At 49.3% G+C, this 23,640-nt stretch overlaps 1 protein-coding gene across 1 annotated transcript in view; it reads right to left on the reverse strand.

The window, feature by feature from the left end:
• The window catches only part of NUGGC (nuclear GTPase, germinal center associated), an 82,188-nt gene extending 61,866 nt beyond the window's left edge, over window positions 1-20,322 (reverse strand). Inside the window, exons 1-6 of the mRNA XM_077812314.1 lie at window positions 20,241-20,322; window positions 18,911-19,075; window positions 7,515-7,616; window positions 4,739-4,844; window positions 2,220-2,442; window positions 1,311-1,538 (exon numbers count right to left, since the gene is read on the reverse strand). Of these exons, the coding sequence (XP_077668440.1) occupies window positions 1,311-1,538; window positions 2,220-2,442; window positions 4,739-4,844; window positions 7,515-7,616; window positions 18,911-18,938 (687 nt within the window). The 5' untranslated portion in view covers window positions 18,939-19,075; window positions 20,241-20,322. The remainder of the gene's footprint in view (window positions 1-1,310; window positions 1,539-2,219; window positions 2,443-4,738; window positions 4,845-7,514; window positions 7,617-18,910; window positions 19,076-20,240) is intronic.
• Window positions 20,323-23,640: the final 3,318 nt, after the last annotated feature.

Genomic DNA, 23,640 nt, shown 5'->3' on the forward strand with positions numbered 1-23,640 from the left:
CGAATCCAGCAAAGCTGGTTTGGAGCTAAACGTAAAGCTGAAAGAGGCACCTGCTGAATTTAAATGTTACCACCTTTCCTTAAAGAGAAACAAATAAGGGAGGTCTGCACTGAGAACGGGGACAGAGGGGTATGATTGCAGCACACGGAGATGTACCCAAGCTAGCTTTGACCTAGGTACCACACAGACCAAGAGCAGTGAAGCTGCAGTAGCACGGACGTCTGCGTGGGCGAGCTGCCTGAATAATTATCCAGGGTTCTGGGTGGGCTTGTACAGCTGCTGCAGGCTTACTGCTATCGGTTTATGAGCTAACTGGATCACAGCTGGCTCAGGTGTGTCTATCACACATCCGACTGCAGTACTGCCAACCTCAAGAGATCAAAAATCTTTCTGTGATTTTAAAAACCACCAAATCCTGTTTTTTTAATTTGTCTTTTGACTTTTTAACTCCCCTTTATGCCTCAGTCACTGTGTGTATGATAATTTCAGGTTGAAAAAGTCAGACTTTAGTGTACACCTCTCCCTATCCACTCGTCCTCTCCTCACCCCTAAGACTGGGAAATGCCTGGTCACCCATTTCCTATCACTGTCTTGACTCTCTCCCCTCCTACTTTTGTTCCTCTGACAAAGAACGGCTGGCTGGTAAATAGTTTGAGCATCACTGCCCTAATTAATGTAGCAGGAATCACGCTCCCACACAGAACTTATATAATTGTTCAGGGTTGATGACTTACATATTAAAGAACTTTAAATTTATGTTTGTCACTCATATAAGCGATGTCAAAGGAAAAACTATGAGGAATTGGTTTAGCCATTGGCAAGAAGCAACACTGCCCTGCTTCTCCTCAACACCTCTCCCCTGCCTTCACTCTCTGAAACTGGGACTGAGCCCAGCTGCTCCAGACTCCCTCTCCCCACCCATGCCTCCCCTGGCTCTAGCACCTCCCTCCCCTTCCCCTCGCCTCCCCAGCTTCCTCCTGCTCTGGCCTCACCCTCTCCACGCATCTCCCGGACATAAGAATGGCCATACTGGGTCAGACCAATGGTACATCTAGCCCACCACCCGGTCTTCTGACTGTGGCCAATGCCAGATGCTTCAGAAGGAGAAAACAGAACAAGGCTCTTTACCTAGTGATCCATCCTGTCATCCACTCCCAATTTCTGGCAGTCAGAGGTTTAGAGCACGGGGTTTGTCCCTGACCATCTTGGCTAACAGCCATTGATTGATCTATCCTGCATGAACTTATCTAATTCTTTTTTGAACCCACAACGGTCTTCTGGATTTGGAATTTATGAACACACTCACTCACCTGCACGCCCTTGAGGAGAATACATTTTGAGGCAGGAATATTTACTAGTGGCTTTGCCCTCAACAGGTCTTCATAAAGTCTGGTTTCAGCATGTCTCCCGTAGAGCGCTCGAAGCTTTTGGACAGCTTCACCTACATCATCCTCGCCCTCCCCTTCCTCCTCCTCTTCTTCCTCTGCCCTGGGTTTCCGCACAAGCTCCACCAGATTCTTCATTTCCTCCTTCCATTCCTGCCAGTACAGAGCAGAGCAAACAGGCCATTGTTATTTTGGACATTCGGGGGGCAGGGGCTGGGCAAGGTTGCGACAGAACAATGCAGGTGTTGGAGCTGGGTTTAACTAGGGTTGTACGGGCAGCAGTAGTGGATTTCAGGAGGTATGGCGGCGCCTAGAGCTCAGGCTGGATGGGATTGGTGTAAAAGCATTCCAATCAAAGGGACTACAGAGCTCTTTTAGTGCAGAGCAGAGGGCAGAGGATGGGAGCTGGGAACTGGCTCGGTGCTGCAGGAGAAGGTGTGCAGCAGCAGCACAAGTGGTTCCCTGGCTTCTGCAGCAGACAGACCAGCTGTGGTTCCAGCAGCGGGATTCCCCTCTGGACAACTACAAGCAAAGCAGGGAGGGAAGTGTTGTTGCTTCCACCTGTCCCCTCCTGGCTCCTAAGAGAACCAGCCCCAACCCTGTCCTTTACTCAGAGGTCACTCATTCCTTCCTGCAGCCCTTGGCAATCATCAGGCAGGGCTGAGGTTTAATACAAGAAACAGCCAGCAGGGGCCTGCTGGGCCAGGGAGCCAGCTGCCCTCTCCATAAGACAGAGTTACCCTGCAGAGGGGCTGTATCTACACACTCTGCAGCCAGGATACTGCCCTAAAGAACCCATCTGTGCCCTGTGCCACGCTGAGGAGTTAGCCTTGCCTGTAGTGAGAGAAGGTGAATTTTTGCCTCATAGTTTTTGCTCTGGCTGCTGCTGACTTGCACCACGCACGACGTGCAGGCTTCGCTCCCCGACACTGGCAGGAAGAACTGCTGCTCGATGATGGCATTGAACAGCGAGCTCTTCCCAGCCCCGGTGCTGCCAACGAGCCCAATGTAAATGGGGTCCAGAGAGGACTTTTCTTTCAAGGTGAGGAGGCGGTTCCTGTGGAGAAGGCAAGAGGGAGGGAGGGTTAGACAGATTCAAATATTTGGGAAGGGCCAGGCAGCTCCCTTCCTCACAAATACAGCCCCATTGGAGTCAATAGAAAGACTCCCCTTCTCCTAAATTAATTTAGATGAACACTGGAAAGAAAGAATAGCTCCGCTATTGTTAAGGTTTGGCTGGATGGTGTTACGAATTACACCTGGGAGGACACGCACACAACTGCTGCGAATTACTCCTGGTAGGACACGCACACAAATGCTGCGAATTATACCTAATAGGACACACACACAAATGCTATGAATTACACCTGGTAGGACACGCACACAAATGCTGCGAATTATACCTGATAAGTCACGCACAGTTCGAATCTAGGCTGAGACACATAAACAAAGTCCACAACTGCGGAGTTCCCAAAAGACACTAAGTTTATTACGCTTGAGCGTGGTGCCCCCCTGCTAGCCAGGAGGGGACCCAGAATACAGATTACACAAAGGTTATATACTTTTTAGCAAAGCATGTTGCCCTCGTGCATCGGAAATCTTAGCCAATAAACAAACCCTTTTCTTATCTACCACCTATCCCTGCTTGGTGCATTCCTCGTGCTAAACTAGTATGTTAATTACACAGCATGGTCCTAAAGCTATGCATCGGTAACTTTTATGATCAGGATGGGAGGCCTCACATCAAAGGCCAGGAGATAGGGAGTTTAGGGACTGACAAAGAACAGATACTGGGAGTCAAGGCAGGCTGGAAACAAGGAGGAGGATTTTCACAGGAATGCAGTAGCTAAGGAACACGCCTCCTGGTGCATGATGTGCTTGTTTTTGGACAATGGTGGGCCCCAGACCAAAATGGAGTCACATGTGCTAACTTTTCCTTAACAGTGGACAGACAAGTTTTCCCACCATACACCATGAACCAAGGCCTAGAGCAGCTACAGCTGGGGAGGGTGCTAGGAACCCTGGAATGTGCCCCTAGAAGCAGAAGGTCTGTGTCATGAAGTGTATGTACCCCATGCTTTCCCAGCAACCAAAAGGTTAATACAGGCACTGCCAGCCACTGCTGATTGGCCGGCTAACAGCAGCTGGGAGGATAAAAGGGCTGGGAGGCAGAGGGTGGGTGGCTAACTGAGGAGTGAGCAGGCAGGAGAAAGGAAGTTCTGTCAGCAGACTACTAGAAAACTGCCCAGGGACAACACCCCAGCAAGGGGCAAACAGGCCAACAGACTGAAGAGGCTGCAGAGGCCCGAGGGAAGGCAGGAAGAACCTCAGGGTACTCTCCGAATCAGCAAACCCTGACTCTCCTTGTCTGGCTTGAGGGCCCTGAGCTGGAACCCAGTGGAGTGGGTGGGCCTGGGTTCCCCTACCAGCCCCCCCGACAGACCTGAGAACAGAGAGGTTTTCTAGGTTCCTGGACACCAGGAGTGGCCTAAGAGCCCTGCGGAGCTGAGTGAGCCAGAGCCATGCCCTCTCCACGTTTGGCTGTGGGGACACCTTTGCACTGATGCACCACCTCACGGTCTGACTCAGGTCTGCATAGTGCAGTATGGACGTGTCAACACAGTTGTGAGTCCTGGGTCCAGCCATCGTAAACCTGGGTTTACTATGCCATGTGGATGCACAAGCGCAGTCTGTGTCTCCAAGCCTATCTAGGCGTGGGTCTCACAGACCCAGGTTTACAATGCAGTGTAGACGTACCCCTAATGGCCTTATTCTCCCCATGTCATCCTGTTCAGGGGGCAGAGTTCACCCTGGCTGGAAAAGGCAGTGGGGCCCAATCCCAAACTGGGAGCATCCCCAGAGAGCCATGTAAGCCCAGAGAAGCCTGTGCAAAGGCCCTGAGCCGTCAGACCAGCTCTTTGCTTCTCCTTGGTTCCTGAGCTACAACATTCTGTAGAACCCGCACCACTAGGGATGGCTCCTGGACACAATTTCCTCTTGGAGCCCTGTGGGGAGACCCATGCTGAGAAGGTATCTGTAGTGGAGTTCTCTTTTCCAGGGACATCCCAGAATTGTGGGGGTCTTATACTTTCCTCTGAAGCAGCTGGTGCTGCCTCTGTCAGAGACAGGCCCCTGGGCTAGAGGGACCGTGGTCTGATCCAGTCTGCCAATTCCTATGGTGCTATCTAGACACAGGCCTGCATCAGAACCCTGCAAATGCAGGAGGTCAGAGCTAGATCTGCCCATTGCAACATGGGTCTGTCCATAGAGCAGGTAAGCAGAGCCCTGCGTGAGCGTAGGCTGTGGTGTCTAAATCATTAGGCTTTCAGGGAGGAACTGGGCTGCAGACTCACTTGAGATATTTAATCTCATCCGACATGTTATCCTGGGACAGAGAGTTGGTCAGCTTCTCGTACGTAGTGTTCAAAGCATTTTGGATCCTGGATTCCATATTTTCATCTGGAAGGAAGATACAGTTACATGCTAGGGATAGACTCAGCTCTCACCAGCTAAGCAGCATTGTGCCAGGTCAGTGCAAGGAGGGGAGACCTCCAAGGAAAACCCAGGATGCCACAGAAAATGGCAACGGTGATTCAATAGATGGCTCTTCATCCCTATCAGCCACAATGCTCCAGCATGGTGCTAGGGGGTTCTGTGCTATTAGACCAGTGGTTTCTAACCCACGACCTACAGGCTGCTTGCAGCCCAATCAGTACACAGCTGCAACCCATGTGCCATACTCAGGGCCATACAGATAGTATATATATTGTGTGGATGGGACCCACATATTAACATATTGAGAGCTGCATATGCAGCCCTAGGGTGACCAGATAGCAAGGGTGAAAAATCGGAACGGGGGTGGGGGGTAATTGGCACCTATATAAGACAAAGCTCCAAATATCGAGACTGTCCCTATAAAATCGGGACATCTGGTCACCCTATGTGGCCCACAATGGTAAATAGGTTCAGAACCACTGTGCTAGAGGCTATTTCAGATGAGCTTTAAGAGTGAGGCCCTGTGGCCAGATTCCACTTGGTGCAACCACGGCATGCAGGGTGGTGGCCAGAGTGGCATTCCCCTGGTGCGGAGGACCTGGGCATAATATTTAAGGAATAATGTCACTATATTGAAAATTTGTGCCCTTAAGGTCTTGGAATGAAAGTGAGCCACTAGGGAACATATGTCTGGGTGATGGCCCAGTCAAGTGGGAGGGAGTTGTCACTCCTCCCTGGCTAGCCAATCATGTCATGCATTGCTTACTCTCTGCGTTTCCGCAACTCAGAAAAGTCAATGGAAAACCATCAAAGACAAACGATAAACCTCCAAACCACTTGGAAGGGAAAAGGAACAATACGGCAATGAAGTAATGTCCCTGCCTGTGAATAAAGACAAAAGACTGATTCAGTAGATCAACGTTTCCCAAACTTTTTTGGCCACGGAACACTTTTTAGCCTATTACATAGTCGTTTGGTTTTCAAATAAAAAATTGGGTTATTTAGGCTCAAATATATTTTATTTTATAAAACAAAGCAAAAATACAAATTTAAAATAACTTGAACTAACAATTTCTAACTGGAAAGCGCATATAAAATAGTACAAAAATCAAGTGCAAGAGTCAAAATTAAATTCTAGATTCTTTCACGGAACACCTATTCACATCGTGCGGAACACCAGTGTTCCACAGAGCACAGTTTGGGAAATGCTGCAGTAGATAATAGGATGAGTGGGGGTTGTTCATGGAAGACTTGGTCCTGGCTACTTGGGACAAGCAAGTGCTACAAAAGACAGAACTTTGGGGTGAGACTCTACTCTATTAGCTAGGAAAGGTAACTATTAGTAAGTGTAGACCGTAGTTCATGTCTTATGATCTTGTTTTATATGAAATTATTTGTTTCCATCACTCACACTTGTTTCCAGTTGAATCTCTAGTCTAATTCCCTTTCGTTTCACTATGATTAGGGCCCTACCAAATTCACGGCCATGAACAATGTGTCATGGACTGTGAAATCTGGTCTTCCCCCGCCCCCGTGAAATCTGGTCTTTTGTGTGCTTTTACCCTATACTATACAGATTTCATGGGGGAGACCAGCGTTTCTCAAATTGGAGGTCCTGACCCAAAAGGGAGTTGCAGGGGGGTCGCAGTGTTATATTAGGGGGTTTGTGGTTTTGCCACCTCTACTACTGTGCTGACTTCAGAGCTGGGCAGCCGGAGGAGAGCAGCAGCTGTTGGCTGGGCCCCCAGCTCTGAAGGCAGCGCCCCGCAAGCAACAGTGCAGAAGGGTGGCAATACCAGACCATGCCACCCTGACTTCTGCGTTGCTGCCTTCGGAGCTGGGCTGCCGGCCAGCAGCCGCCGCTCTCCAGCGGCCCAGCTCTGAAGGCAGAGCCGCCGCCAGCAGCCGCAGCGCAGAATGACGAGTAGCAGTACCGCAGCCCCCCCCTTGCAATAATCTTAACTTAAATAGCTGAACTCATGACTTTTATGATTTTTAAAATCCTATGACTGTGAAATTGACCACAATAGTTCGTGAATTTGGAAGGGCCCTAACTATGACTGAACTGAAGAGCTGTGTGTGGTACAGGAGGTAAAACTGGGATACATTGTTCCTTTGGGAACAGAGGATCTGGGATTTCTGTGGGTATCCAGTGACCAGGGGCTGGCCACCACAGTGGGACACTTTGAAGGCACTTGTGGGCTGGCATGTGTCTATTGTCAGCCTGCAGGGCAAAGGCAGGGCTGGTGTAGCCCAGAGGAGAATGCTTGAGTGGCTAACAGGCTGGTTGTATTATAGCGTTAACTGCCAGCTGGCACAAGACTCCCTCACACTGCAAGCAGGTGGCAACAAGGTGACTCACAGCCCTGGATGCCCTGAGAAGCATCACAACTTCCATGGGATGCTGCAGCCCTGATCCTCCCCTGCTGCAAGTGCCATAGAGCAGTCACATGAATATGGGCTGGTGTTGCCTTGCACCCTAGCCCTGGGGAGGGAGAGCGGCTTCTGTACCCTCAACCACAGCCAGGGCTGGATCCAGTTTTGCCCTCTCCCCAAAACTCTGTGTCTTTCAGGCACATCCCGGGCACAGCTCCCCAGTATCAGCAGGAACTGGGGACAGTTTTTCATACTTACAGGCTATCAGGAACTCTTGCTCTTCTGGTACAAATGCTCGATACGGGTCCAAACGCCTCTTTTTCTTGGCAGGTGGTTCATTTATATCTTCCCCCTTGGCACCTTTTCAGATTAAAAGGGCCTTCTTGTTAGCATGATTGTGCTAGAGATAGACACCTGCAACAATGCTCACTAATAAAGGCCCTGAGGTTCAGTACAGATGGCATGCAGAGACACTGACCCATTTACTGGTATAAACCCAGCATTGTTATTTTCATTACAGTACTGCTAGAGGCCGAGACTGCGCTAGGTGCTGTACACACACTAAGACCTGGCTGCAGTTATTCATGCCTTTGTGACCTCTTGGCTAGGCTACAGAAATGCAATAAACCTGGGCCTGAAACCTACAGCATTTAGGAAACTCCAACTATTACAAAACATAGCAGTGCATTGCCTCAGCTACGCACGCTACCACGAGCTCATAACACCTGTTCTCCGCTCCCTAAATTAGCTTCCCATAGAATCATAGAAGATTAGAGTTGGAAGGGACCTCAGGAGGTCATCTAGTCCAATCCCCTGCTCAAAGCAGGACTGATCCCCAATTAAATCATCCCAGCCAGGGCTTTGTCAAGCCGGGCCTTAAAAACCTCTAAGGATGGAGATTCCGCCACCTCTCTAGGTAACCCATTCCAGTGCTTTACCACCCTCCTAGTGAAATAGTGTTTCCTAATATCCCACCTAGACCTCCCCCACTGCAACTTGAGACCATTGCTTCTTGTTCTGTCATCTGCCACCACTGAGAACAGCTGAGCTCCATCCTCTTTGGAACCCTCCTTCAGGTAGTTGAAGGCTGCTATCAAATCCCCCCTCACTCTTCTCTTCTGCAGACTAAACAAGCCCAGTTCCTTCAGCCTCTCCTCCTAAGTCATGTGCCCCAGCCCCGTAATAATTTTCGTTGTCCTCCGCTGGACTCTCTCTAATTTGTCCACATCCTTTCTGTAGTGGGGGGCCCAAAACTGGACACAATACTTCAGATGTGGCCCCACCAGTGCTGAATACAGGGGAATAATCACTTCCCTCGATCTGCTGGCAACGCTCCTACTAATACAGCCCAATATGCCATTGGCCTTCTTGGCAACAAGGGCACACTGCTGACTCATATCCAGCTTCTCGTCCACTGTAACCCCCAGGTCCTTTTCTGCAGAACTGCTGCTTAGCCAGTCGGTCCCCAGCCTGTAGCGGTTCCTGGGATTCTTCTGTCCTAAGTGCAGGACTCTGCACTTGTCCTTGTTGAACCTCATCAGATTTCTTTTGGCCCAATCCTTCAATTTGTCTAGGTCACTCTGGACCCTATCCCTACCCTCCAGCATATCTACCACCTTTCCCCCAAGCTGAATGTCATCTGTGAACTTGCTGAGGGTGCAGTCCATCCCGTCATCCAGATCATTAAGGAAGATGTTGAACAAAACCAGCCCCAGGGCAGACCCCTGGGGCACTCCACTTGACACCGGCTGCCGGCTAGACATCAAGCTGTTGATCACTACCCATTAAGCCCGATGAGCTAGCCAGCTTTCTATCCACCTTATAGTCCATTCATCCGATCCATACTTTTTTAACTTGCTGGCAAGAATACTGTGGGAGACTGTATCAAAAGCTTTGCTGAAGTCAAGATATATCACATCCACTGCTTTCACCATATCCACAGTGCCAATTATCTCATCATAGAAGACAATAAGGTTGGTCAGGCATGACTTGCCCTTGGTGAATCCATGTTGACTGTTTCTGATCACCTTCCTCTCCTCCAAGTGCTTCAAAATGGATTCCTCGAGGAATGATTCAGGAATTTTCCAAGGACTGAGGTGAGGCTGACCAGTCTGTAGTTCCCCGGGTTCTCCTTCTTCCCTTTTTTAAAGATGGGCACTATATTTTCCTTTTTCTAATTGTCTGGGACCTCCCCCGATCGCCACAAGTTTTCAGAGATAACGGCCAATGGCTCTGCAATCACATCAGCCAACTCCCTCAGCACCCTCAAATGCATTGCATCCGGATCCATGGACTTGTTTATGAAGCTCTGTCAAGTTTAAGGTCTTGATCCTTATCTTGAAGACACTCCATGGCCTTGGCCGGGATACCTAACAGACCCTGTAAAGCTCTGTGATGAAGACTGTGGTCTGTAACTTCACTCCTCTGGCCCAATGGAACTCTCAACTATACGAGCAAAGCTCGTCTGTGCAGCAGACCGAACATTCCCTGGGGTGCTCCGGGACTGTGAAACGGACTTGCCCAAGAACTGAAGACCATCACAAACCTCACCACTTACTGCTTTAAGTGCAAAGTGCATTTCTCCGACCTTGCCTTCTCTGTAACAGGTATATTTAACTAATGATAAAGTGCCTTAACTCTCCGTACAGTTAGAAAGCTTTCATAATATCTAACCTAAATCTCCCTTTCTGCAGATTAAGCCATTTACTTTTTGTCCTACCTTCAGTGGACATGGAGAATAATTGCTCACCGTCCTCTTTATCACAGTCCTGAACAGATTTGGAGACTTACCAGGTCCCCCCTCAGGCTTCCTTTTCTCAAGACTAAATGGGCCCAGTTTTTTAACCTTTCCTCACAGGTCAGATTTTCTAAACCTTGGATCAGTTTTGTTTCTCTCTTCTGGACTCTCTGCAGTTTGCCCACATCTTTCTTAAAGCACGGTGCCCAGAACTGGACACAAGACTCCAGCTGAGGCCTCACCAGTGCCAGGTAAAGCGGGACAGTTACCTCCTGTGTCCTACTTACAACACTCCTGTTAATACACCCCAGAATGATATTAGCCTTTTTTACAACTGCATCACACTGTTGACTCATATTCAGTTTGTGATCCACTATACCCCCAGATATTTTTCAGCTGTACGGCCGCCTAACTGGTGACTCCCCATTCTGTAGTTGTGCATTTCACTGGTTTCTTTCTAAGTGAAGTGCTTTGCAGTTGTCTTTATTGAATTTTATCTTGTTGAATTCAGATCAATTTTCCACTTTTTGTCAGGGTTGTTATTACTTCTAATCCTGTCCTCCAGATACTAGCAACCCATCCCAGCTTGGTGTCATCCACAACTTTTAAGCATACTCTCTACTCCATTAGCCAAGTCATTAATAAAAATATTGACTAGTAAATGACCACTGTGGGATCATACTCAACACATCCTCTCAGTTTGACAGCAACCTACTGATAACTACTCTTTGAGTATGGTCTTTCAACCAGTTTTGCACCCACCTGATAGTAACTTCATCTAGAGTGACCACATTTCCCTCAAATAAATTGGTTAGTCTTTAAGGTGCCACAAGTACTCCTTTTCTTTTTGCGAATACAGACTAACACGGCTGTTACTCTGAAACCTGTCACATTTCCCTAGTTTGCTTATGGTTATGTCACAAGGTACTGCTTACTAAAATCAAGATATATCATGTGTACAGCTTTCCCCCATCCACTAGGCCAGTAACCCTGTCCAAGAAGGAAATTAGGTTGGTTTGGTATGATGGGTTCTTGACAAATCCATGCTGATTATTCCTTATAACCCTATTGTCCTCTAGGTGCTTACAAACTGATTGCTTAATAAGTTGTTCCAGTATCTCCCCAGGTATCTAAGTTAGGTTGACTGGTCTAGAATTCCTTGGTCCTTGTTCAGTATTGAAAAGTTGACTCTGGCTTCTGATCAGCCCATGAGACCAGCTTCCATCGCCAACTTGTTAAATTTCCAAACAATCCCCTTCCTCCCATGCTGCCTCTCATGCTTGGAAGAAGCTCTGTGTAAACATCCACAAAATTATCTCATTATCCACCTGTAGCTGGTTTCACTCACAGGCTGGTAGGCCTTGGCCTGACAGTCCTTCCACCCCCATAGTCCTGTGTGCATGTGTGTGGTTGACTCACAATGTGTGTATGGGAGAACAACTGTACTTGGAGTGCTACAGGGGCAAGTCTGGCTGGCAATCGGCAGGACTAACAGTCAAGCTGCAGCCCGTCAATTCCCAGTGCGGTGGCATTTTCCTGGACAGAGGTAGTGGGAAAGGTAGGGGACCCTGGGCCCTCCCTCTCCACTGGGTCCCAGTCCAGGGACCAAGAGGGAGAGGCATGGAATGTCTCGGTTGCTTCCTCCTGGTGCACCTGGCCAACTTCCCCGGGGCTGCTTCCTACCTCCTGATCGCTTTCCATTTGGGGCATGGTCATAGCCCACTGCCCCCTGTCCCCCAACAGGCAGTTCTCATTCAGTCTCAGCAGCTCACTCAGCCAAATAGGCATTCCCCAGTTCCCTTCCTAGTGTCCAGTTATTTTCTCTCAGCAGGGAGTGGGGAAGGGGAAAAGATCAGGCCCCTATGCTCCTGGTTGGCTCTTACCCACAGTCCAGACCCTCTCCTGTGCATTGCATGGTCCCCAGAAACAGCAAACTGGCTTCCTCCCTTCAGACAGCCTCCCCTTCACTCTTCCCCTCAACTGCGCTTGGCTGTCAGGGTCCCCTTTACAGCAGATCCCCCATTTGGAGCCTGCTCCGCTGCTGCTAAGTGGTGGGGGCTCTCTTTGTCCAGTACTGCTCCTTGACTCCCTATGTCTCTGTGTGGGGTCTGTAAAGCCCGTCACACGACCTTCAAAACCCTCCTTAACGCTCTGCTGTGCCGGGCTGCCTGCAAAAACCTGACAGTGGACAGGCTGCTGCTGAAGTAGAACCACAGCCTGTCATGAGACAACATTGTCTCATTGCGCTGCCCAATCTGTCCATTTCTAATTGTTGTCTCTCGTCTTATGCTTACATTGTCAGCTCTTTGGGGCAGGGACTGTCGTTTTGCTCTTTGTATTTGTACAGCGCCTAGCACAATGAAGTTCTGTTCAATGCCTAGAACTCTTGGGGGCAATCGTTAACCTTAACTATAACAACCTTAACTATAACAAGTTTTACTAAGAAACAGGGTTGAAAACAGTTCAAATGTCAGGGGCAAAGTCCTCAGCTAACTCGGCAGAGCTCTGCTGTCTTCAATGCAGCCACACCAATTTGCACCAGCTGAGGATCTAGCCCAGATCGTAAGCAGGTTTCAACCTTGATTTGACTTTAGCAGCTCAGCCCTTGCTCTGTGCAAAGTCTAAGACTGACAGAAACAGAACACTTTTTTGTTTTTCCCTACTGGACTTAGAGGTTTTGCACTGGCATCCATCACTGTGGTATCTCAGCACCTCTCAGCTTAATTAGATTGACATGGCATAGTCCCTACATGGCAATTAAAGACAGGCAGCTGACCTGGGTCAGCTGACTCAGGCTGCAGGGCTGTAAATTTGCTCTGTAGACATTTGGGCTTGAGCTGGAGCCTGAGCTCTGGTACCCCGTGACGGGGGAGGGTCCCTGAGCCCATGCCCAAGCCTGAACATCTACACCTCAATTTTTAGCCCCTCAGCGCTAGTCGGCTGACCTGAGCCGGGTCTTTTATTCCAGTGTAGCTGTACTCAAAATGGCTGAACAGATTTTCCTCACACTCCCAACTGTCCCCTCTGGACTCCGGCTAAGCAGGGAAAATCTCCCATTTCAGAGTTATGAGCAAGTGAGAGCACAGGGTTAACACTGAGATCCTGGGCCAGATCTCCCACTAGTGTAAATCAGGGTATGCAGAGCTACACCAGCTGGGGATCGGTTCCTCTACATCAGTGGTCAACAAATGGTAGATTGCGATTGATTGGTCGATTATGGGGCCTCTGACAGTCTATCTCAGTATCAGTTAGGGTTGCTAACCCCCCTGGTTTTGCTGGGAATCTCCCAGAAATGGGCTCGATCTCATGGAGGCTACTGCAGCCAATCCGGGAGATTTTCGGCTGCTAAAAGTCCGGCGGCGCAGTGGGGCTAAGGCAGGCTCCCTGCCTGCTCTTGCCCCGTGCTGCTCCTGGAAGCGGCCGGCATGTCCCTGTGGCCCCTAGGGGAGGGCAGGGGAGGTCTCCACACGCTGCTCCTGCCCCAGCGCCAGCTCCGCAGCTCCCATTGGCTGGGAACAGGGAACTGTGGCCAATGGAAACTGTGGGGGCGATGCCTTCAGGGAAGGGCAGCTGGCAGAGCCACATGCCCACCTCCAGGGGCCGCAGGGATGTGGCGGCCGCTTCCGGGAGCGGCACGGGGCCGGGGATAGGCAGGGAGCCTGCCTTAGCCCCACTATATCACCTACCGGGAGCTGCCTGAGGTAAGTGCTGCCTGGTGTGAGCCTGCACCCCTCACCCCTCCCGAACCGCAACCCCCTGCCCCAGCCCTGAGCCCCCTGCCAGAGCCTGCACCCTGAACCCCCTCCTGCACCCCAACCCCCTGTCCCAGCCCTGAGCCCCCTCCTACACCCAAACTCCCCCCAGAGCTTGCACCCTTCACTCCCTCCTGCACTCCAACCCCCTGACCCAGGTTCAACCCAGAGCCCCCTCCCACACGCCGAACCCCTCGGCCCGAGCCCAGGGCACACCCCCTCTCCCGCACCCCAGCCCACTCCCCAGCCTGGTGAAAGTGAGTGAGGGTTGGGGAGAGTGAGTGATGGAGGCAGGGGGGATGGAATGAGTGAGGCGGGGCTTCGGGGAAGGGGCAGGGTAGATCCTGGATTGCAAGTAAATTCAAAAGGTGATCTTGTGCTTAAAAAGGTTGGAGACCACTGCTCTACATGTAACAATGTTCACAGTAAGGGTATGGTTTCAGAATTTGGCAGCATGTGACCTCCAGAAGAAGAAAGGGGGGCGTCCATGTACCAGCAATGCAGATACAGGTAAGTAACCGTTTTCATGTTCTCTCCACAGGTACTAATGCGGAGAGTGGATCAGATGATACATCTGAGGGAAGGGAGCAGAAGGAGACTCCACCGATTGGAAGGCATGGGATGCGCTGTCCTAGGGATGGGGGTTCCATGACCACTGCTCCCAAGAGAAGGAGGAGGGTGGTGGTGGTTGGGGACTCTCTCCTCAGGGGGACTCAGTCATCTGTCTGCTGCCCTGACCGAGAAGTCTGCTGCTTGCCAGGAGCTAGGATTCACGATGTGACGGAGAGACTGCCGAGACTCATCAAGCCCTCGGATCGCTACCCCTTCCTGCTTCTCCACATGGGCACCAATGATACTGCCAAGAATGACCTTGAGCGGATCACTGCAGACTATGTGGCTCTGGGAAGAAAGATAAAAGAGTTTGAGGCGCAAGTGGTGTTCTCGTCCATCCTTCCCGTGGAAGGAAAAGGATTGGGCAGAGACCGTCGAATCATGGAAATCAACGAATGGATACGCAGGTGGTGTCGGAGAGAAGGCTTTGGATTCTTTGACCATGGGATGGTGTTCCAAGAAGGAGGAGTGCTAGGCAGAGATGGGCTCCACCTAACGAAGAGAGGGAAGAGCATCTTCGCAAGCAGGCTGGCTAACCTAGTGAGGAGGGCTTTAAACTAGGTTCACCAGGGGAAGGAGAACAAAGCCCTGAGGTAAGTGGGGAAGTGGGATACCGGGAGGAAGCAAGAGCAGGAGCGCGCGAGAGGGCATGGGTCCTGCCTCATACTGAGAAAGAGGGATGATCAGCGAGTTATCTCAAGTGCCTATACACAAATGCAAGAAGCCTGGGAAACAAGCGGGGAGAACTGGAAGTTCTGGCACAGTCAAGGAATTATGATGTGATTGGAATAACAGAGACTTGGTGGGATAACTCACATGACTGGAGTACTGTCATGGATGGATATAAACTGTTCAGGAAGGAGAGGCAGGGCAGAAAAGGTGGGGGAGTTGCACTGTAGGTAAGGGAGCAGTATGACTGCTCAGAACTCAAGTATGAAACTGCAGAAAAACTTGAGTGTCTCTGGATTAAGTTTAGAAGTGTGAGCACCAAGGGTGATGTCATGGTGGGAGTCTGCTATAGACCACCGGACCAGGGGGATGAGGTGGACGAGGCTTTCTTCTGGCAATTCATGGACGTTACTAGATCGCAGGCCCTGGTTCTCATGGGAGACTTCAATCACCCTGATATCTGCTGGGAGAGCAATACAGCGGTGCACAGACAATCCAGGAAGTTTTTGGAAAGGGTAGGGGACAATTTCATGGTGCAAGTGCTGGAGGAACCAATGAGGGGCAGTGCTCTTCTTGACCTGCTGCTCACAAACCGGGAAGAATTAGTAGGGGAAGCAAAGGTGGATGGGAACCTGGGAGGCAGTGACCACGAAATGGTCGAGTTCAGGATCCTGACACAGGGAAGAAAGGAGAGCAGCAGAATACGGACCCTGGACTTTAGAAAAGCAGACTTTGACTCCCTCAGGGAACTGATGGGCAGGATCCCCTGGGAGAATAACATGAGGGGGAAAGGAGTCCAGGAGAGCTGTCTGTATTTTAAACAATCCTTATTGAGGTTACAGGGACAAACCATCCCGATGTGTAGAAAGAATAGTAAATATGGCAGGCGACCAGCTTGGCTTAACAGTGAAATCCTTGCTGATCTTGAACACAAAAAAGAAGCTTACAAGAAGTAGAAGATTGGACAAATGACCAGGGAGGAGTATAAAAATATTGCTCGGGGATGCAGGAGTGTAATCAGGAAGGCCAAATCCCACCTGCAGTTGCAGCTAGCAAGAGATGTTAAGAGTAACAAGAAGGGTTTCTTCAGGTATGTTGGCAACAAGAAGAAAGTCCAGGAAAGTGTGGGCCCCTTACTAAATGATGGAGGCAACCTAGTGACGGAGGATGTGGAAAAAGCTGATGTACTCAATGCTTTTTTTGCCTCTGTCTTCACGAACAAGGTCAGCTCCCAGACTACTGCACTGGGCAGCACAGCATGGGGGAAGGTGACCAGCCCTCTGTGGAGAAAGAAGTGGTTCGGGACTATTTAGAAAAGCTAGATGAGCACAAGTCCATGGGTCCGGATGCGCTGCATCCGAGAGTGCTAAAGGAGTTGGCGGATGTGATTGCAGAGCCATTGGCCATTATCTTTGAAAACTCATGGCGATCCGGGGAAGTCCCGGACGACTGGAAAAAGGCTAATGTAGTGCCCATCTCTAAAAAAGGAAAGAAGGAGGATCCTGGGAACTACAGGCCAGTCAGCCTCACCTCAGTCCCTGGAAAAATCATGGAGCAGGTCCTCGAGGAATCAATTCTGAAGCACCAAGGGTCAGTCCTGGGGCCGGTTTTGTTCAATATCTTGATTAATGATCTGGAGGATGGTGTGGATTGCACCCTCAGCAAGTTTGCAGATGACACTAAACTGGGAGGAGAGGTAGATACACTGAGGGTAGGGATAGGATAAAGAGGATTATCCTATCCCTACCCTACAGCGTATCTACCTCTAGACAAATTAGAGGATTGGGCCAAAAGAAATCTGATGAGGTTCAACAAGGACAAGTGCAGAGTCCTGTACTTAGGATGGAAGAATACCATGCAGAGCTACAGACTAGGGACCGAATGGCTCGGCAGCAGTTCTGCAGAAAAGGACCTAGGGATTACAGTGGATGAGAAGCTGGATATGAGTCAGCAGTGTGCCCTTGTTGCCAAGAAGGCCAATGGCATTTTGGGATGTATATGTAGGGGCATTGCCAGCAGATCGAGGGACGTGATCTTTCCCCTCTATTCGACATTGGTGAGGCCTCACGTGGAGTACTGTGTCCAGTTTTGGGCCCCACACTACAAGAAGGATGTGAAAAAATTGGAAAGAGTCCAGCGGAGGGCAACAAAAATGATTAGGGGACTGGAACACATGACTTATGAGGAGAGTCTGAGGGAACTGGGATTGTTTAGTCTGCGGAAGAGAAGAATGAGGGGGGATCTGATAGCTGCTTTCAACTACCTGAAAGGGGGTTCCAAAGAGGATGGATCTAGACTGTTCTCAGTGGTAGCAGATGACAGAACAAGGAGTAATGGTCTCAAGTTACAGTGGGGGACGTTTAGGTTGGATAATAGGAAAAACTTTTTCACTTGGAGGGTGGTGAAACACTGGAATGCGTTACCTAGGGAGGTGGTAGAATCTCCTTCCTGATGTAAGCAGTGTCAGGATGAGCTCCACCCTGACATCTGGTGGTGAGGTGTGGCAAGTTGTGGAAAAGAACTTCAGGGGCCGATCTCATTTGCATAGGCACACCCACTCCGCCTAGAATGAGACCATAGCTGCCCAAATGGTCACTTTGGCTGCTGTGGGATCCCCAGTGTCTCTGTTATTGGGGCAGGAAGAATAAATTGTTATTACCCTGATTATGGGAACTGTGCTTGGAACTGTATGTGGCCTTTTGTTATGATGGAGGGATTCACCATCAACTAAGTAGCACTCGCTATGCAAGGGTCATGGGTTCCAAAACTCTGTGAATGGAGGGAGGCTGGGGACAAGTATTAATACTTGATGGCATGGGCCCTGTGGTGAGGGCCTTACATGCTAATTGCACTTCCTCCTCTCTCCACTGTGGAATATCAGAGCTAATTTTGATTTCATTAGAAGTCTAGTTATAGGCTGCTGAGCTCACTTTGGGCTAACAGTGCACCAGCACTGAGGCTCCCCTACTACAAGCTGAATTCACTTAAGAGCTGAAATCACTGAGTGTTGTGTTAAGTAGTGGGGGAGCCTGAAGATATATTGTGGAGCAGTTTGCGGGACGGCTGGAGTGCCTTGTGGACAGGCTGGTGAAGCAGTTTGATGCGGAGCAGTTCGTGGATGGCAGGAGCTGCTTGTGGGCCGCGGAGCGGAGCGGAGCTGAGCGAAGGAGTTCGTGGGGCGGCTGGCGGAGCGGAGCGCAGCTATGGAGCTATGGGGCGGTCAGCTTCAGATCATGTAAGGTGCCTCTTACCCCCGTCCCATCTCCACCCAGGTTGGGAGGTAAAGCTCCGCAGATAAACTTTCGAACTCTGGGGCTGCCCTGACCAGGGACAGAGACTTTTGGGTCATTGGACTTTTGGGACTTTGGGTGATTTGGGGTTGCTGGACTCAAGAACCAAAGGGAAAAGGGCATGCCCCAATTTGCTTGGGGTGGGTTTTTTTTTTTGCTCATGGGTTGTGTTACGAATCCTGTTGGTGGTGTTTCCCCAACATAATGCCACATTGTTTCTCTCTGTTATTAAAAGGCTTTTGCTACACTCAGACTATGTGCTTGCGAGAGGGGAAGTATTGCCTCTTGGAGGCGCCCAGCGGGGGTGGTATATATTTGTCCCAGGTCACTGGGTGGGGGCTCGAGCCGGTTTGCATTGTGTTATTGGAATGGATCTCCTAGATATTGAACCCGGCCCTTGTTGCTGCCAACTCTGACGGGCAGAAGGGTTACACTTATATATTTTTAAGGTCAGGCTTGACAAAGCCCTGGCTGGGATGATTTAGTTGGTGATTGGTCCTGCTTTGAGCAGGGGGTTGGACTAGATGACCTCCTGAGGTCCCTTCCAACCCTGATATTCTATGATTCTATGACTCTATGAATATATCATCTTACCTGAGAATTCAGGTCTTTTGTCTGACATTCTAGCAGGCCAGTTCCAAGGTTACTACCGAGCTCTACTTGACACTGGGTTGTTAGTGCTTTTCGAAACCAGGACTCATTCAGATTTGAAGAAGACTGAGGATGACACTGCAAGGCGTAATTACCACAAGAGCTGCCCTAGAGGGAATAAAAATAAGAGTTACATTCTTAACTAATCTGCTTTGTGTTTAATCACCTGCGTCATTTACACCTTCTGCAGCTCCACAGTGATTTTCTTATTACCTGGGATGCTCAGACTGTATCTACACTGGGAATTTGCACCAACTCCAGCCAGCAATGCAACCCCCTTGGTGCACACACAAACCCGCTATTTGCACAGGTGCAGTTAATCCCCTGCTGGAAAGCAGGCTGTTGCATCTTTGCCGGTATCAAGCTTCTTGAGTCTTTCACAAAGGGGTTCGGGCACAAAACAAACTGGGGTAACTATCTGCACGTAGCTAGCTACAACATGGGCTAAGCTGCACCACTGAAAATCATGGCTTCGGGTGACTTCCCCCATTTACGCCAGGGCTTTGCATTGGGGCAGCTACCCCAACAGCTGGAATTGGAGCAAACCCCCAACACGGACAAAGCCTGGCACTTTTTCCAAGCATTTGTAACCAGCTGTGATGTAGTTAATACTTGGCAGCAGGCCAGGCACTCCCATACCACAAGGAAGGATCCTCCCTACACACTTGGACCCTGCCCTCCCTCTGCAATGGAATCCTAAACTGTATTATACGGTTCAGCCACTGCTTGGCACATAATGTCTCCTTGGTACAGTATGTATGTGACAATCCCCTTTGGTATTATCCGGACCAGTGATCTGCTAGGTCACTCCAATCCTCGACTCTGGGAGACAACCTTACCCTGCTCTGCTGTGAGAACCCCCACTCCTGGGCTGGTCACGCACAGCCTCTGGCATGTAAGCTGCTTCTTGGATTGTGCAACTGAATGACACTAGCCAATATCTCTGGTCCCAGACACAACCCTGGGAACTTCCGTCTTACAGCGTCCAGTTATGCCCACTGGATGCTGCAAGCTTATATGAGTTCGTCAATTTAACAAAGAAATTGATATGTACCAGGTTTGTTACCCCAAGGGGAGTATCTGACATGCTTCAAACCAAACGCACTGCTTCAGGTAGAACAGATAAACAAATTTATTAACTATAAAGATACATTTTAAGTGATTATAAGTCAAAGCATAACAAGTAAGATTTGGTCAAAGGAAATAAAAGCAAAACGCATTCTAAGCTGATCTTAACACTTTCAATGCCCTTACAAACTTAGATGCTTCTCACCATAGGCTGGTTGCTCTTCAGCCAGGTTCTCCCCTTTGATCAGCGCTTCAGTCGCTTGGTGTGGTGTCTGTAGGTGTAGTAGGAAGAGCTGGCAAACGTCTCTTCCTTTTATCATGTCCTTTCCTCCCCCTTGGCTTTGCCCCTCCCTTCAGAGTCAAGTGAGCATTACTGAGTTTCTCCAAACAAGGTTGAGTAATTCCCCTGGTGTGGCTTCATGCAGATGAGTCATCGCATTGTAGCTCCCTTGCTGGACAATGGCTGTGGATGGTTGTTTGACACCCCACCCGGGTGTTGGTTACTTTCCTTGCTGTTGCCTCTGGGGAGCTAATATCTGGCTGATTCCCCCAATTTACAGCATGTTTTAGTGACAACCATACTACACAATTCTCATAACTTCATATGCATTAATGATACACATATATGGATAGAGAAATGACTTTCAGCAGATCATAACCTTTCCCCGATACCTTACAAGGCATGCTTTATATGGAAGATAACAATTATATGAAAATGAGGAATATGGGGGTTACAGCATGCTCCCCCACAGTATAGAATGTCACAATGTGACATACCTTATCTAAGCTGGTGACAGCGATAGCCAGCGGTGCATTAACGTATCTTATGGTCTTGGAGGACACATGTCTGGCATCGCTTTCTATAAAGGAAGTTCTGTAGCCAGTCTGTAACTGGTACAAGAGCCTGACCTACTATCAGCAGCCCTGCAACCTACCGTGTACAAGGAATACATGACATAGACCTACACGAGAAAATTAGGTTGGTTTAACCACATTTGTCAGGAATGTGAAAAATCCACACCCCTGAGTGGCATTGTTAAGCTGTCTAAGTCCCCATGCAGACAGAACTAGGTGGAAGGAAGAATTCCTCTGTCGAACTACCTACCATCTCCAGGGGGGTGGATTACCTACATTGATGGGAGAACCCCTTAGGTCGGCATAGGTGGTGACCTCTGCCGAAAGGCTACAGTGCTGCAGCTGTGCTGTTGTAGGATTTTAAGTGTAGACAAGCCCACAGTGTCAGAGGTAAAGGCGAAGGGGGTGAGGTAATATCTTTTATTGGACCATGGTGAGACAGACATGCTATCGAGCTTACAGAGAGCTCTTCTTAGAACACAAACCAAAGGAAAACAGCAACAAAGGTTGCAAACAGAAATAAAGGAAAAGCAAGAAGCAACACAGGTTGGAGGATCTCATGAACATGCTTCTCTTCAATGCCCCAGCAAACTTCAGCTCTGAAAAACCTAGAGCATGGACAGACTGAAAGCAGCGTTTTGGAAGATGTTGCTGCAGACATTCAGGCATCATCTTTACTTTATGCTGTAGGGAAGCTTTATATTTAAATCCCTTCCCTTTACTGAAAACAATCACAAAGGTGACTATGACAGAATTCTGGGTGTATTTGATGCACAGTTTATACCTCAGAGAAATATGGTTTATGGAAGGGCGTGTTTTCACCAGAGATTTCAACAACCAGGGGAATCTGCTGAATTGTTCATAAGCGCTTTGCATGCATTGACAGAAAACTGTGACTTTGGAACTGTAACACATGAAAATATTAGGGATAGTGTGGTTATTGGCCTGCCAGATAAATCTTTGTCAGTAACTAAAATTAAAGACAGACTTCAACCTTCATACAGCTACCCAAAGAACAAAGCCCTCTGAACCGGAGCAGCAAAACAAACTTCGCAAACCTGAAAAACCAGAAACTAGCTTAGAAACTGAAAACAGACTCAGGGAGAGCTTAATTTGTGCTGAGGCTACTCAGAGCCAAGCCCCCTGGGGACCTCCCTCCTCAGGCCGGGGCCCGGGCTGCCCCGGGGGAGCCTCCTCCTTGCACTGGGGCAGCTGCTCTTTCGGCTGGGCCCAACGCCCCCCGCGACACCTGCTTGTCGCACCAGGGCCCAGCCCTCCAGTGCCTCCCCTTCAGCCCAGGGCTTTTCAATCCTATTTGAGCTCTGCATCGATTGTTATTTGGCCTCTCAGGCCATCACTCACATTCCACCCTCCCGCCCCGCCTTCTGAGGGGCTGGGCCACCTGCCACTCATTCATCCTGGGCAGGCCCTGCAGGTGGACTGGCCAATCGCTCTGCCGCTCGCTTGCAAGACCTGCCCCTTATTGGCTCCCCAGCCTGGGACCCCAGCGTGGTTCCCACTTCTCCTGGCTGCTGATTAGCTGCCTTTTCAGGTGTGCTGAGCCTCTCTCCCCACATAGGCTAGGAAGGGGGGACAGTGCTGGCCAATCAGGGCTGCCTTGGGGGGCAGGGCTGGACTTTGGGGTTGAACCTGAGGTTCCAGCTGCATGAGTGCAGCTCTCGCTGGGAGGGGAGGATTTCCTGGATGCGGGGGAAACAGGAGGATGGATTTCCTGTTGTGGGGGGAGCTTTAAGGCTAAATGCACAAGATGTGGAAAAAATCATTGCCCAAAAGATGTATGTCCAGCTAAAGACACAAAGTGAGCTGTAACTCACAAAAGCTTATGCTCAAATAAATTGGTTAGTCTCTAAGGTGCCACAAGTCCTCCTTTTCTTTTTGCGAATACAGACTAACACGGCTGTTACTCTGAAAGATGTAGCAAATGCACAAAATGCAGACATTTTGCAGCTGTTTGCCATACTAAGGCAGTCATGAAGCTGACTATGATTACTGACAGTCAAGAGCCATTGTTTCTGGGATCTGTCATGTGTGATGACACAGAGCTGGCCTGGAAAGTGAAAATGAATAGTCACAAAACCACTATTGACTTTAAAATTGACTCAGGAGCAGGTGTGACAGTCATATCAGAGGGGACTTACAATCACCTTCAATCCCTCCCAGAGTTGAAGTGACCTAACTAATCCTGGAGCTATTCTGAACTATATGGACCAGTTAACCACAGAAACAACTTACAAAGACAAAAGGTTTGCATTCAGAGTGCATGTGATCAAAGGATCAAAGACCAACAAACTTCTCAGCGGCAGAGTGGCAGTCATGATAGACCTAGTGAGAAAGGTGGAAGAACTCCATGGAGCAGTTACTGCAATTGGATTTTTGAAAGGAGATCCAGTACAAATAACCTTGAGAGACAATGCTGAACCATGTAGAATAACAATGCCTCTACAAGACAGACCTTGAAAGAGACTAGCTGCAGACTTGTAGAATTCAGAGCATATCATTATCTGATCATAGCAGATATTTCCGGGTATGGAGAAGTAATGTACTTGGAAAACAAGGTATGCTGCAGTGTCATTGAGAAGCTGATATGCACTTTTGCTCCCTTTGGTATTCCAGAACAACTAGTGATGGACAATGAACCAAAATTCACTGCAGCGGTAAGTCAGTCCAAATGAAATATGATTTTGATCATATTAGTAGCAGCCCACATTCCCGACAAGCGAGTGGAGAGG

This window comes from Eretmochelys imbricata, chromosome 3 (assembly GCF_965152235.1).
Source record: "Eretmochelys imbricata isolate rEreImb1 chromosome 3, rEreImb1.hap1, whole genome shotgun sequence".
NCBI lineage: Eukaryota > Metazoa > Chordata > Testudines > Cheloniidae > Eretmochelys > Eretmochelys imbricata.